At 39.6% G+C, this 13444-nt stretch overlaps 1 protein-coding gene across 1 annotated transcript in view; it reads right to left on the bottom strand.

Moving 5' to 3' along the window:
• FER1L6 (fer-1 like family member 6) overlaps positions 1–13444 on the bottom strand; it is a 61259-nt gene that overhangs the window by 5903 nt on the left and 41912 nt on the right. Inside the window, exons 30-39 of the mRNA XM_033519478.1 lie at positions 13159–13290; positions 12109–12234; positions 10954–11081; positions 9661–9831; positions 8368–8528; positions 5398–5540; positions 4736–4824; positions 2767–2865; positions 821–1062; positions 336–499 (exon numbers count right to left, since the gene is read on the bottom strand). Of these exons, the coding sequence (XP_033375369.1) occupies positions 336–499; positions 821–1062; positions 2767–2865; positions 4736–4824; positions 5398–5540; positions 8368–8528; positions 9661–9831; positions 10954–11081; positions 12109–12234; positions 13159–13290 (1455 nt within the window). The remainder of the gene's footprint in view (positions 1–335; positions 500–820; positions 1063–2766; positions 2866–4735; positions 4825–5397; positions 5541–8367; positions 8529–9660; positions 9832–10953; positions 11082–12108; positions 12235–13158; positions 13291–13444) is intronic.

Below are 13444 nucleotides of genomic sequence, written 5' to 3'. Positions count from 1 at the left end.
AGCTTTAGGAGCACCCTTGGAGAATCAATGAAAGTCTAGAGACAAGGGAAGAAACCACTAAAAAAGAAGGTGAATTTATAGAGGGGTAAACTACTGGAAATGAGTAGCTGAGAGCTCTTGGTCTGTGTCCCCCTAGGGAACTGAAAGGGAACACCTGAAAAGGAAATTTAGTGCTCAATTAGAACCCAGTTACCTAGGTTCTTCTGAACCAAATATATGGAGAACCACTAAAGCATTTGGAGGAATCTTACGGATTGCCAGTGGTGGTTGTTAAAAATCCAAAATTAGCATGTTAGTCCCAGAGAAAAGCTGTTCAGCTGTAGTGAGCTGCTTACCGTCAGCTCCCCAGCCTTGATGAAAGGCCACCAGCCTCTGATGCGCTTCTGCTGAAATATGGAGATCTTGTTTTCTTCACTTGCTGCCACAACTGTGCCTAGGTCACAGCTCTTGGCTGTCTTTGCTGCTCGAGAAAACCCATTCAGGTCCAATTCAAGAGTGCCTGGAGAAAGAAATAATGTGATAACACTCAGGGACCAGGCAGACACAAAGATATTAAAATAGCAGCTTCCAGATGAGATCCATGGAGGAATTTAGCAGCTGAGGATCTCTCTATACTGTCAGTCATTCATTTGTATTGCCCTAGAATTCTCATCTGATTCCCAATTATTGACTTTACAAGAAATGTGTAGGTTTGCAGTGTGGTGCTTTAGAAAGAGAAAAGCAAAAGTTGGGGCTCAGACACCACTTTGTGCATACCTCTGCAAAATGCAGGTCTGGTGAGACCTCAGATGAAATTCAAGCAGATCCATGGCATACTTACCCAAGAAATCATCTGAAGAGAGTCTTTCAAAATCCCACACCTGAAGCACCAGCTCAGCAGGTATTTTGCGTTCTGTCTTTTCTAAGGAAAATATGTTTTCTCTTTTAGTAACCACCATTTGTTTCTCTGCTGGGAGATAGTGGAACGGGAACACAAAGCGCCAGTTGAAGTTGCCCTCTCCTGTCAAGGAATTGTAATGTACATCTGTCTCCTGTTTGTCCTCTTCCAGGCCCTTTATCCACCTACAGCAGGCACACAGTGGAAAGCATCGTTGTTACCAGGGGATCCTGAATTGCAATTGTTATTTGGTTACAGGCCTGACCATTTACTAATTCCTCCTTAACCAGTAAGAGACCACACAATATTTGGGACTGTGACAGGCAGCAACAGCCCTGGATTGGGGATCTTGGGACACAGGTGCTGTAATGACCAGTGGTGATCAAAAGCTGAGAATGAGAACATGTTTTTTATTTCAATCAGACCCCAAAGTACCACTTGGCCAGTGCCAGTTTGCTATTGGCAAGGTCACCTCTCTTCTTTGGGACAGGCAGTGGTGACAGCATCAGTCATTTATCCTGCATTAATCACCCTGTATTGATGTTTTGCCACACTGTCTCAAGACTGATATCAGTGCTCAGTATTAGAGCCTAAATTTTTTTGCAATTTTTGTTTGCAGGTATAAACCTGGTGTTAGTATGGCTGGAGAAGTCTATCTTGGGTTTTTTTGTGATTTCTTCTTGGTTTCTGCTACAATGGATGTGTTGTGGTATAAAGGACAATGTTTCTTAAACATAATTATCTCACCTGAAGACAGGTAATGACCCTGCTAGGTATGGTTTAGTTCTGTAGATGATTTATCACACCTTGAATAAAGATTAGTGTTTTTGTGCTGTATCCAAAGAGCAGCTATTCCCCTGAAACCCCATATTTCAAAAAAGAATTGTGAAAAATGGTAACAATCTGAAACATGACACTGCCCCAAGTGCAAATCCATGCCTGGTGACAGATACAGTGCCACATGCACGGTTTGAACATAATGAGATTTGTGTCTTCATCATTAAGGCACAGAAGCAAAATGTTTCCCACTCCTGGCTTCTCTGTCAGACCACTCTGACACTGATGGTGATGTTCTCATCAAACAGCTGAGCACAAAGGCTGGCTCCCTATTTAATTCCTGAAATCCATGTTCTCAAAGCTCCTATTCTATTGCTCTGAACACACAATTCATATTGGCATATTAAACTTACTCTCTAGAAGTGGAAAAATGGCAAGAAATCCAAGTATGGCACCTGGGATTTTTGGTACTTTGGACTACCACTTATGGCCATTATTTCCTCCAAGCCCTCCCTGGTACCTGCATCCAAATCCTGCTCAGAAGCAGAAAGTGCAAAGCAGTATTCCAAAGCCGGCAAGGAATTAAGAAATAACTCACTGCAATCTCAGGAAAGGAAGGACATGAAGAGCAGAAAGTGCCCATGTGATGTTCTCCTCATCATGACCATGGTCATTCACCCACACACACTCCCCTCATGAGGCTAGAAAATATTTCCAGTAGAAACAGCCTGGTAAACACCTGCTTTCTTATTTCTGATGTGGTTATAATCCTCTCTTCTCTGATTTTGTCAAACCTCTCTGCATCTATGTAAGCTATTACAGCTCAAGTTCTTTAACTGATCCCTCTGTGTTTGTGAGCCTGGTGCTTGTGTGCCATCGCTGCCTGAGTAGGAACTAACGATTAATGGCATCTTAGTTACTTGAATTTCAGAAGAAATAAAACAGGAAAAAAGAGAGCAGTATCCAATATGGGTGAGTAATTTTGGCAGGCATTTAGAGCAAAGTGCCAAGGTCACTGAATAGTTAATGAAATATTCTCACAGCATAATTTTTTCCTTTGATTTCCCCTCAAATATTGCATGTTATTTTGAAGACAAGTGTGAAGAAATTACCCTTTTACATAGATGTCACTTGATTTTTGCCCCGTAAAGATATTTTCATCTTCTAGAATTACATCCTCTGTATTCCAGATTATTACCCTCAGTTCATATCTGAAAAAGAAAAAAGGATTGTGTGTAAAGCTCTGGTCAGGTACTAATGCCAACCTCTATCAAATCATACTTTCATAAAATGAGAAATACTGTATTTGTGCATCAGTCTCAGGCCTCTTCTGTTTACAAGAGTCTGGTGATAGAGTGGGGATGTCAGTTCATGGAGTATAATAGCAATAGGGTCACTGCCAGCTTTGGAGGGATGGAAAATTCCTTGCTTTCTATATGCCTGTTCATCTTCAACTATTTTCACAAAAATACTGCAGTGGAACCAGGCAAAGTTGATATGAAAAATTTCATTGGAGCAGTGTCCAAAACAGTGACTAACTTGCTAATAAAGAATAGAGCTCTCTGAGCTAACATTGCATTTTGTGCAATCTAGGGCATTAAAAGGGAAGAGAACTGCTTGGAGATATTTGCATTTAAGCAGGTACAATAATCTTTAGAAACAACAGTAAAAGGAATTAAAGTTTCTCTGTCCTTTCCACTCCTATATGCAAACTTTTATGCTGGTCATCTGAAGCTCTCAAAACTTGAGCTGAAATACAGATACTGCAGGTGACATAAACATTTAATACTGAAAAATTTAGGTATTCCTTGAATCATTCTATGAACTGCAAAATACATTAAAAAAGACAAACAATGTTTGATAACACCAACATACATTTTCCCTGATATGACATTTTGTTTTGGAAATAGCCTCAGCCTCAGGGTATGGAACAATTTGCCTCAGAAGTTACCAGAGACTATATCATGGACCTCTTAAAGAGCTCCATGAAAACCAAGCCTCTGAAACAGCTAGAGAAACTTGAATCTGCAGTGCCCCACCTGAGCCTTGTTCAATCAAAGATCATCAATAAGAGGTGTTTTCACAAAATGTTTGAAGTTTTATGGAGGCTGGAGCCAGTTTTGCTGCAGCAAATACGCATTCATCAGCAAGATGTGTAACTTGTGTCTAAGTGCACTGTTTTTTTTCTTGTAATTGATGTTCAGCAGTATATTCCCCTGCTATAGTAGACTACAAAATCTGGCAGCAACAATTTGGTTTTATGGCTTGATTAGTTTTAAATATTTTTGGATTGAAAAATGCTTGTTTTTAAGGGGTTTTATAGAAAGTTCTGGTCTGAAAGAAGCAATTGCTGCATGGATTCTTTGTTTGTTTGTCAAATCAAATAATATAGAAATAGTACCTGATGATGTCCCAGATATGAAATTCTCAGGAAAGGCATTGCTAAAATACAGGATGGGCTGAGAATTCTGTTTCTCACTTTTGTGTTTTCTTTACAATATTCAATTAGCTTGAACAACTATGTGCAGTATTGCATGAAATGCAGCATAAGGAAATGGGAGAAGGCTACTTCAAACAGATTTCTACTATCTGTTGCTGCTCTATGTGTTTCTTGATCTTATCCTTGAAATAGCTGGCAATCCAATACATGTAATGCTATTGCAGCAGATTAAAGAGCTCAACCAAGGTTGAGTAAGTTATCTCAGTGAAAAAGCTAGTGAAACTAGAATTAATTCCTGCAGCTCAACAGGTAGATGATAACATCAGAATTACTTGCCTCTAGCCACCTGTGATCTCTTTTTTATAAAGGATAAAGGGATAAAGGATAAAAAAGGATATTTTTGTAAGAGGTGTGTGATAGCTCTTGCTGAAAAATCACCAACAGCTCTTTGAGTTCTTTAATGCAGGAAACCAAACTAGATCCTCTTTGACTTGAAGTCATGTGAACCTAAGAAAACTTTCCTCAGGACTGGAGTAGTTTGTTTTAGTAGTTCATTTTCTATTTCTTTTCAGACACTTAAGAAAGACTCAGTCTGTGAAGAATTATTGCCACTGTGGGGAGAGAAAAGCGCAGAGTATTACCCTTTGGGTTTTCTTGGTGAAATGTCCACAGGGGGTCCAGGCAGAGGCATATCATTAGGAAACATGTCAACCCACATCTGTACACGACCCTTGAAAACAAAGAGATAAACATCTCTGTAACCCTATTTTACAGAGGCTTTAAAAGGCTTTAAATGTAGTTCTTACATCCAAAATCAGCACTTCCTCTACAAGCACCAACCATCTCAATATCCTGTAAATATGATTTAATCTAGGAACTTTCTATACAGTATCTTTCTCATCCATATATTCTTTCACTCTTTTAGGTATTTGGTGAAGTTGAAATAGAACTCAAACACTGTCAGCTTCAAGGTAAAATCCATGCAAAAATAGTATGTGATGAACAGAAAAAAAAAAGAAAAGGTTTAGATACAAGCAGAGGTTTTGTTAACTTAATAAAGTAAAGCATTTAAAAGAATGAAGATTTGCAGTTACACCTTGTGTGATCACTGTGTATTTGGGTAAGTGGCTGTGTACACACACGGGTGACAATTTCCAGGTTGATGCTGTACAAAGTCTTGTGTTTTGTTCAACACTGGGTGCTGACTCTGTAGGTTTGCAGTTACAAATAGAAATCACAATAACTGGAGGAAATGAAAACTTCTCCTGGGTCTACCATCACCACCACCTCTGAGCAGCTCTACCTGTTCCATGCCTGGCTTATCCTTATGATAGAGAGGCCGAGTCTCAATGTGCTCTGGGACCAGTTTGTAGCCAGCTCCAGGGATTTCTTCCCAAGCACGTAAAACCTTTAAGGAGAGATGTTCATATGATTCAACTGGCTCCTCTATAGGAAAGAATGAAACAAAAAGAACAATGAGAGCAGAACTATAACATTGAACCCCTTGGTAATATGTTTCATTGCTTATTAGAGGTACTCGTTAAAAAAATTGCTTGAGTTAAGAGGAAGGTTTTATGTATTCCAGCTAAATAAAGAAGGGCCTTGAAATGCTTCTAATTTACATAAATAAGGGGACCCACAGGGTTAATTAGAAGATTAGCACTCAGGCAGCAGTTTTCCTGTAAAATACAGCAAATCATTCCACTACTATAGCAGCAGTTTTTAACAGGAAGATGGAAGAAACATATCAGCTATCCTTTTGACAGAAAATTGAAAATTTTTAAAGCCTGTGAAAGACAAGGAGACTTGGATTTGACAGAGCTGAGAGTAAATAGGCACTTGGACTTAACTATGCCTCCTTTTACTTTGTGATGGCAGCAGCAAAGACTGCCTTAGAGAACTGAATCACAGCTCAATGGAAGAGAGTTAAAGGCCATGAGCAAGAACATTTCACCTCCTGACCCTCTCACCTTGGCCACTGAAAGGGATACACAGAGAATCCCAGAGAATGGCACCTCAAGGAAGGACCCGTGCTAATATTGAAAATAGTGTGGATGTGAGAAAGAAGACAAAGCCCTTTGAGCTCTTGAGCTTCTTTCCTCCCTTTCTGTGTGGGCTCCACATAAAAGGAACTCAGACTTTTGACAAGTGATATCTTCTACATTAGAAGTCCCTAAGTGAGAAAAAGATTAAGATTTATTTGTGTCAACAAATTGTTATCACTTCTCCTACGCATGTTTCAATGTCTGAATTTCTGATTGTTGGCAAAAGACTCATTTGGAATTTAAACAGCAGGTATTAAACCCTCCCTAATGGCTCAGAGAGTGAGGAAGGATGATCCTGTGGTTATGAGTCTTGGTTCCCTCTTGTGCACCAACGTCTAATTTTAGCCAGCTAAAATCAATTCTCTAGCTGCTATTCAGTCAGGGAGCCTCAGTAATAATGACACAGATTATCCTACAATATCCTGTATCCTGCATCACCTTTCTAAAGATTTTTTTTACCTTTGAAGATTCATTTTTCTTCCCTTTGGCTACAAGTAGTCCTAATCTTCCTGGGAGTAGTGGACAGGCAGTTGGACTAGACCTACATTTGTGGGTCTGTTCCAACTGGACTATTCTTATCCTATCCTAACTTCTTTGTTCCTAGAGCAAAGTTAAATTTTTCCTTCCCTTGCAAGTTAAAGCTGGATGGATAATTAAAATTTTCTCCGCCTGTACAGTGGAAATGGAACTGCTTTCCCTTTTCAGTTTGCCTCTAGAGCTGAAATCTGTGGCCTTTGTTAGTTTTACAGATGCAAATGATGGCCACCACAGAAATCCAGCAGGAAGTAAGGACCCGTATGTACTTGTCAGAACAGCAATCTGGATAGAAATTACGTACAGACTGCATGCAATAAACTATTTCTGTACAATATTGAAAAACTAGTGTACATAAGTCCTTTGGTCTTTGCCATCTACTTCTATATTTCCTTGCTTCTCATTTCCATCATCTTATCTGACACTGGTTTGTCTGAATCTCATTTTAGTGATCCAGAATTTTGATTGAGACATCTTGTTGCTGGTAGTCACATTCAGTCATCTGCTAGTTAGGAAAACAAATAGCAATACTGTAAAAAAAATCTCTTTCAGGCCAAGAAACCAAAAATGGATCAACTCTTCTCCCTTCAACAGTGCTTCCTTGGCAGCCTTCCATTCAAGGTGTGAGTTGTGTTTTGTAGTTGCCAAGAAGAATGTGGTCAAAGATAAACCAATGCTGATAAGAGAGTGGAGGTTTTTCTTACACTTCCACAATGTCCACTACTGTCTCTGAGACCAGTTCCTTCCACTCCCCTTGAAAGGTTCCATCCTCACAACTCTTTTCCTTATTCTAAGTACAAAACTGAGTCATAGAGTGGTTTGGGTTGGAAGGAATGTTCAAAGACAATCTTGTCCATCCCCCCTGCCATTGGCAGGGGCACCTTTGACAGGTGACTCTGTCCCACTCCACCCCAATGTGATATGGACACTCAAGGTCCCAATTGTTTTGACCTCTTTTTAATCTGGAAGCTCTGGCAGTAAGTTCTGTCCAGCCATCTGGATTCATGGACTCCACAGATTTACAGAGTGCTATGTCAGTGCTTCAGAAAGGGAATCAGAGTGGCAGTAACCAAGAAGAAGAAAAAAACAACAGAGAGAAAAGACAAGTAGGTAAGGTAGGAATGGCTGATGAGTGGCCTGGAATATAACTGTGGTCAGAGATTTGTCTGACCTTGAGGAAATCCCTTCAAAACAGTATTTCCCTTCCTTCTCCTTCTCGCTTCTTGGGTCTGTCTTTTCCAGTGTTCAAATTTAGACAGAGAATACATTTTTTGAAAGGCTCTTCCTGACTTTTCATGCTTTGATATTCTGTGGGGAAGGATTTCAGAGCATGCACAGACCAACACTAAACCAGAAGACATGTTCCAAGGTGTCCCCCACACTCCAACCAATCCTGGACATCCCATCCTTGGGATCAGGTAGGAGCTACTCCAAGGTATTCCCAAACAGCCACCATGGGGATGTCAAGTCATCAGCAGCAACTGTTTCACTCTACAGATTCTTTGCAATTAAGCAGCAGCAAAAGCTAATATAGACACAGCCTTCATTGCCAGAGTTACATGAGTGTTTAAGAGCAGACACAGGCTCCAATAATCTGACTCGAGAGTTCATAGTACAACAGGGCTCCAGCTGCACCTTGGCAGGCTCCTGGAAGTGGTACAATGCAAAGAAAGGATGCTGAACTGCTTTGTTACCGTTCTCATCTTCTGTGAAGACTGTCTGTCCCTTGAAGATTTTTGTTCCTACTTGTATCTCTCCTGGCCTCATGAAGGGTCCACTTATTCTGTAGTCCTTGCACAGCTTAGTGAGGATCTCACTTGGCTTGGCTGAGTCTCGCCATGCATTGTACCCTTCTCTGCAAGAGGGAACACAGTGAGGCAAAATGGGTGAGGTTTTCCTTCACTGTGCACTGACAGATCAGGAATTTCCATGCAGAGATTTGTTTTGTGGTCAGTGACCCTGATATCTGCTCAAACTTCTCCTTTGTCCAGCACTGCTTCTTACTTGAGACACTGCCTCTCTCTGGTCAGGTCCTTGGAGATCAACCATTCATTTCTCTTAAAACACAGGAGAAGCTGAGGCAGCCTTGCCTAGATAAAGTAATAGCATGGGCATGCTTCCCATGAGGAAAAGGAACAGAGCTTGTTCCCTGTTGTACCTAAAAGATTTGAGTTTACATGTGCTGCCTCCATTCAAGGAGAATTATTCTGGAGCTCCCAGATGCAAAGGACAAGCTCAGGTTATCTGGGACCTGTAGAAATATCTCACACTGAGATTGAGCTAGCAAGGGAAGCTTTGGGGTTTGATCTGTGTTCCTGGATTGATTTTAGGCATTGTCCACCCTTGGTTTGTAGACAGAATGAGAAGTAATCATGGAAGAGCCCCAGACACACATCTCCCAGGTTAGTGCCCCACCCCAGGGCAGTGGAGTTATTTTAGATTTACTTTCTCTGCATTAGTTAATTTTTATGTGCAAGGTCCTTGATAGTGCAGGTGTCTGGCAGGGACCAGGAGCTCAGCCTCACTGCCCCACAACTCACCCCATTACAGAGGTAGTGTCAGCAGCCTCTGCTACTGCTCCCCCAGCGCCACCCCAGTGCCATCAGCCTTGCTGCAATCACTCCAGCTGCAGCTGAATGGCACAGCAAAGACAGAGCCCTGCCACTATTTCTTTGAGAGATTTTTCCCATTTGCCCTTTATGCCTGTCCAAAGGCAGTTTATCAAGCAGGTATGTTGTAAACATCAGCTGTTTACTATCTAAAATACTTCTTGAACTAACAGTGCTGTTAATTTAAAAATAGTCACTTCCCACTGAGGCTGGCAGCTACCCAAAGCTACCACTAAGCTCTTTGGTGAGTTTTAATTAAAATACCCTCTGTGACACTTTTGTGCTGGAGAAAGCATAATATCTGGAACACATCTATAATTTCTGCTTCAAGCCAAGTCACTCACTGTGAGCTGTGTTGCTGCCTGAGGAAGTACTTACATTTCATATTGACTCTGTAACCCACAGGTAGCTCGATGTCTGCTGTAGAAACGATTTTCCAAATCAATTTTAGTCTCTCCAATAAGATCATCTGTCCCAATGAAGTCGTGGTCATAGATCAAGACTGTGAGCAACGAATCCTTGGGGAATGTAGCTTGGATTTCAAATGATCTACAGGAAAAATTGAGACCTACATGAAATCAAATCAATTTTGAAGCCTAAAAGGCTACACTAATTAATATCATGAAAACACTGTCTGAATAGTGTCTATTCCAATATGCAATAAGCTTTTTTGGTAGTGCTTTTTGCTTCAATTAAATATTTGAACATGCTGGAAACATACAGTGAAAAAGTATATTCCTTCTCCTGCTTCCCTAGCACCCTGTGTAGTGTCCTGAAATTGTTCTTACAATCCTGAATCCAGTGAGGCTAACACAGCTGTATGTAAGTGTTCTCACACGTTTTTCAGAACTATCAAAAGAGACATCTAAGTCTTTTCTGTTTTCTTGCAAAAGCTGCAAGTTAAATATTGAATATATGAATCTGGGGGCACCCAACAAAATGATCAGGCAAAAGTTCTAAATAAATCTCAAAAAAGCAATCAGAAAAGAAATAGAAAAGAGATTTGACAAATTAGTGAAAGACAGGACATCCTGATTACCACAACACTGGCTCCAGGTTTCTCCAAAGCACAGAAAAAACTGAGCTTTGTCTCCTGAAGCATGAGTTTTTTATCCCCCTGCACCCCCACTCTAGGGGTCTTTCAATCCAAAATAGTATAGTTTTTCTGTCTTAATGATCTTCCACCCCAATTCAAAATATTTTCAACCTTCTTAAAATAGGGAAATTTACTGGAAAAAAAACCCACAGCTGTTAGCATTAAAAATATAAATAACAGAACTCATATCCTAGAATTATGAGATTTATTTATCACTCTATCCAGCCTGAAACAGCAACAAAGGTTGTGAAATCACACTTTACTGTTCTGATGTTTGTTTTGCATTAAACTAAATGATTATATTAATTTTAACAGACAATTATCATTTTTTGCCTCATTTCCTCTCACACATCATTTTGCAAAACCTCTGACAGATTGCATTACTTGGCAAGTTTTGATGGGTACGAAAATGAAATATTTTATTATCATACAGTGTGACACCAATTCCCAACGTTTTAACCATCAGGATTACAAAACATCCAAACAGGCAGAAGTCTGCATATAACAAACAGCATCAGTGGTAGCAAGAGATAAAACACAAATTACACTGAATGCAAAAATAAGTCATCACAGACCTTCCAAATATGGGGTTTAGCTGCTTGGGGATGTAGTTCTCTCTGTCTTTAATTTCAGTGTTGCCCAGCCTCAGCACGATGTAGGGATCTGACTTGCCATCTGGATCAGCTGGGCTGAGGTTAAATGCCTGTTAAGAAGAAAAATTGTGTCCTCAAGAAGTTTGCTTAAATACAGCAGGGTCCCTACACAGGAGTATGGTTTCCCTGCCCAGTCCTGGGTGTTCTGGAATTTGAGGGGCTTTGCCTGCCTCATGTAATGTAAAATTTGGCCTGTAGTTTTGTAGGCTATTAGGAAAATATGATCTGGAGGAGAAGAGTTTGCAAAGCTGGAAGTGTTGTTCCATCACTAAGACAGAAAAAGCTGAGCAGGAGAGGCAATGCTAAGGAAGAAGCTGGCTGCACAAGTGCAGGTAGGATTCAGAAAAGATTTACCCACAAATATATTTCCAGATCCTTGAACAGGGCAAACCAACTCTTTATAGAATCACAGAATTGTTAAGGATGGAAAAGACTTCTAAGTCCTTATATTCATTCAGGAAGTAAAACAATCTCTTCATATTTTGTTGCTATAGTCTCTCCTCACAGCACATTTCTGTCTTGGATTACCTGCAACTCTCTTGTTTCTCTGAAATATCAGTTTCTTCTACCCAATTTACCTCTCACACCATTCTTCCTCATCTTGTGCTCTGTATTTTTACCTTTATTGACCCTAAAAATTATTCATATGCAGAACTTTCATAGAATGCTATTCACAGCCCCTCAAAAATAAATTACCATTTCCCCCTTACTGAGGTTTTGTTTAAATGTGTGTCATTTTGAGCAGCTCTACTCATTAAAACTGGCTGCATTTGCATATTGTGGCTGGAACAGGTAGTCTGTACTATGTTAGTTATGTATCCAGAGATTTTAATTTGAACAAGTAAAGTTATTCTCCAGTCTTGCAGAAATCCCCAGATTTATTGTGAAGAATATATGTAATATTTTCTTCTCTGAACACCCATTTCTACAGTATGAAACATCGTCTGAAATATGACCAGAAAAATCCCAAACCCCATGGATGAAGATTTTCAGAAATTTTGCTGCAAAGACACTTGAAGTAAACTGAAAAGAAAAATCCAAGTTATTTCAAGGTTAAAAGAGCATCTGTCTACTTACTGCCACAATATAAACCCTGATGAGCACTTTGACAGAGTGGTTTGGGGGTATCCCCTGCAGGATGCGGGGCTGGCCTCCGTCCAGCAAGCTGCCATCCTCAGGACTTGGGTAAATGCAGAAGGAGCCCTGGAAATACATTGATTTTTGTCTCCCTTGAAAACAGATCAAATGCAATAAAAACCCAGCCCTTTGAATGAAAAAAGCATCATTCATGCAACTTATTTTGTGGTAGCCCTCACAGGTCACCCAAACTGCATTGCACTAAACATGACCTTTTAAAATGCATTTTCCCTACAATATGGTGCTATCATATCTAGATATTTACAAGGAATACCTCCATGCCTATTGACCTGTAGATATTCTAAATCCAGTTTTCTAACCATTAATATTTTAAAAATAATATTTGGACCTTTACTGTATATTGGAAAATTAGTAATTCCATTGAGTAAGTTTCATGACAGTGTGACATGAATCCAACTGTATTTTTGCAGCTCATATAAATCAATATTGACTCTTGTTGCTGAGTAGCTCATACTGCCTGAAAGCAACTAACAAGTCATTTGGACAGAAATCTGCATCACAAGCTAATTGAGATATCAGTGATTTTAATCAGTTCCTCTAAACTACAAACAAATCCTAAAAACATTACTCAGCCTTTGAACTTTTCAGATTGCCTGATGGAGCCCTGGACGAGGCTGTGAGGGCCTACATTTAAATTACACAAAATTACATAGATGGTTCTGTAATAGTGTAGAAATCAAGTTGCATTAGTGAAATCTGGACACCATAATATATCTCCTCTCCCCGTTCTGTAATTTCAAACTTCTTGTAATTCCTTATTTCAAAACAGAAGTGAACACCTGGTGTTGGATGATGCTTTTTTCTATCAGATAATGTGAAAGGAAAAAACTTGACTCTAGATATAATAAAACTAATTCTATTTACAGCAGACTATAAATGTCTATTCCTTTCGTCCTTGGCATACCTGAAATATGTATTAAAACCTAAAGTCTCTAAGTTATTACCCATTTAATCAACATTAAAGCTTACCTTAAATTTTCCTATTATTCTGTCTTCAGCATCAGCATGAACTTCATCATTAGATTTTCCTCTTAAGAGCTGGAAAGTTTTCACCCAGTCCTCAAAGTTATTAAATTCACTCTCCAAGTCTCCTTCATAAATCTTTGAAAATAGAAAAATGCTTATATTTTGTGGCACAGTGAATTTATTTATAGTAACTTTTTTTATTAGAGAATGAATAGAAATTCATTTTGACCCAAAATGCAGACTTTAATAAAAACCAAGGTTTTGCAAAAGTCCTTGAGGAAAAAAGTTA

This window comes from Parus major, chromosome 2 (genome assembly GCF_001522545.3).
Source record: "Parus major isolate Abel chromosome 2, Parus_major1.1, whole genome shotgun sequence".
In the NCBI taxonomy this organism is placed as follows: Eukaryota; Metazoa; Chordata; class Aves; order Passeriformes; family Paridae; genus Parus; species Parus major.
Note: the sequence above shows the minus strand (reverse complement) of the source record. Positions and strands in the feature narration are given on the sequence as shown.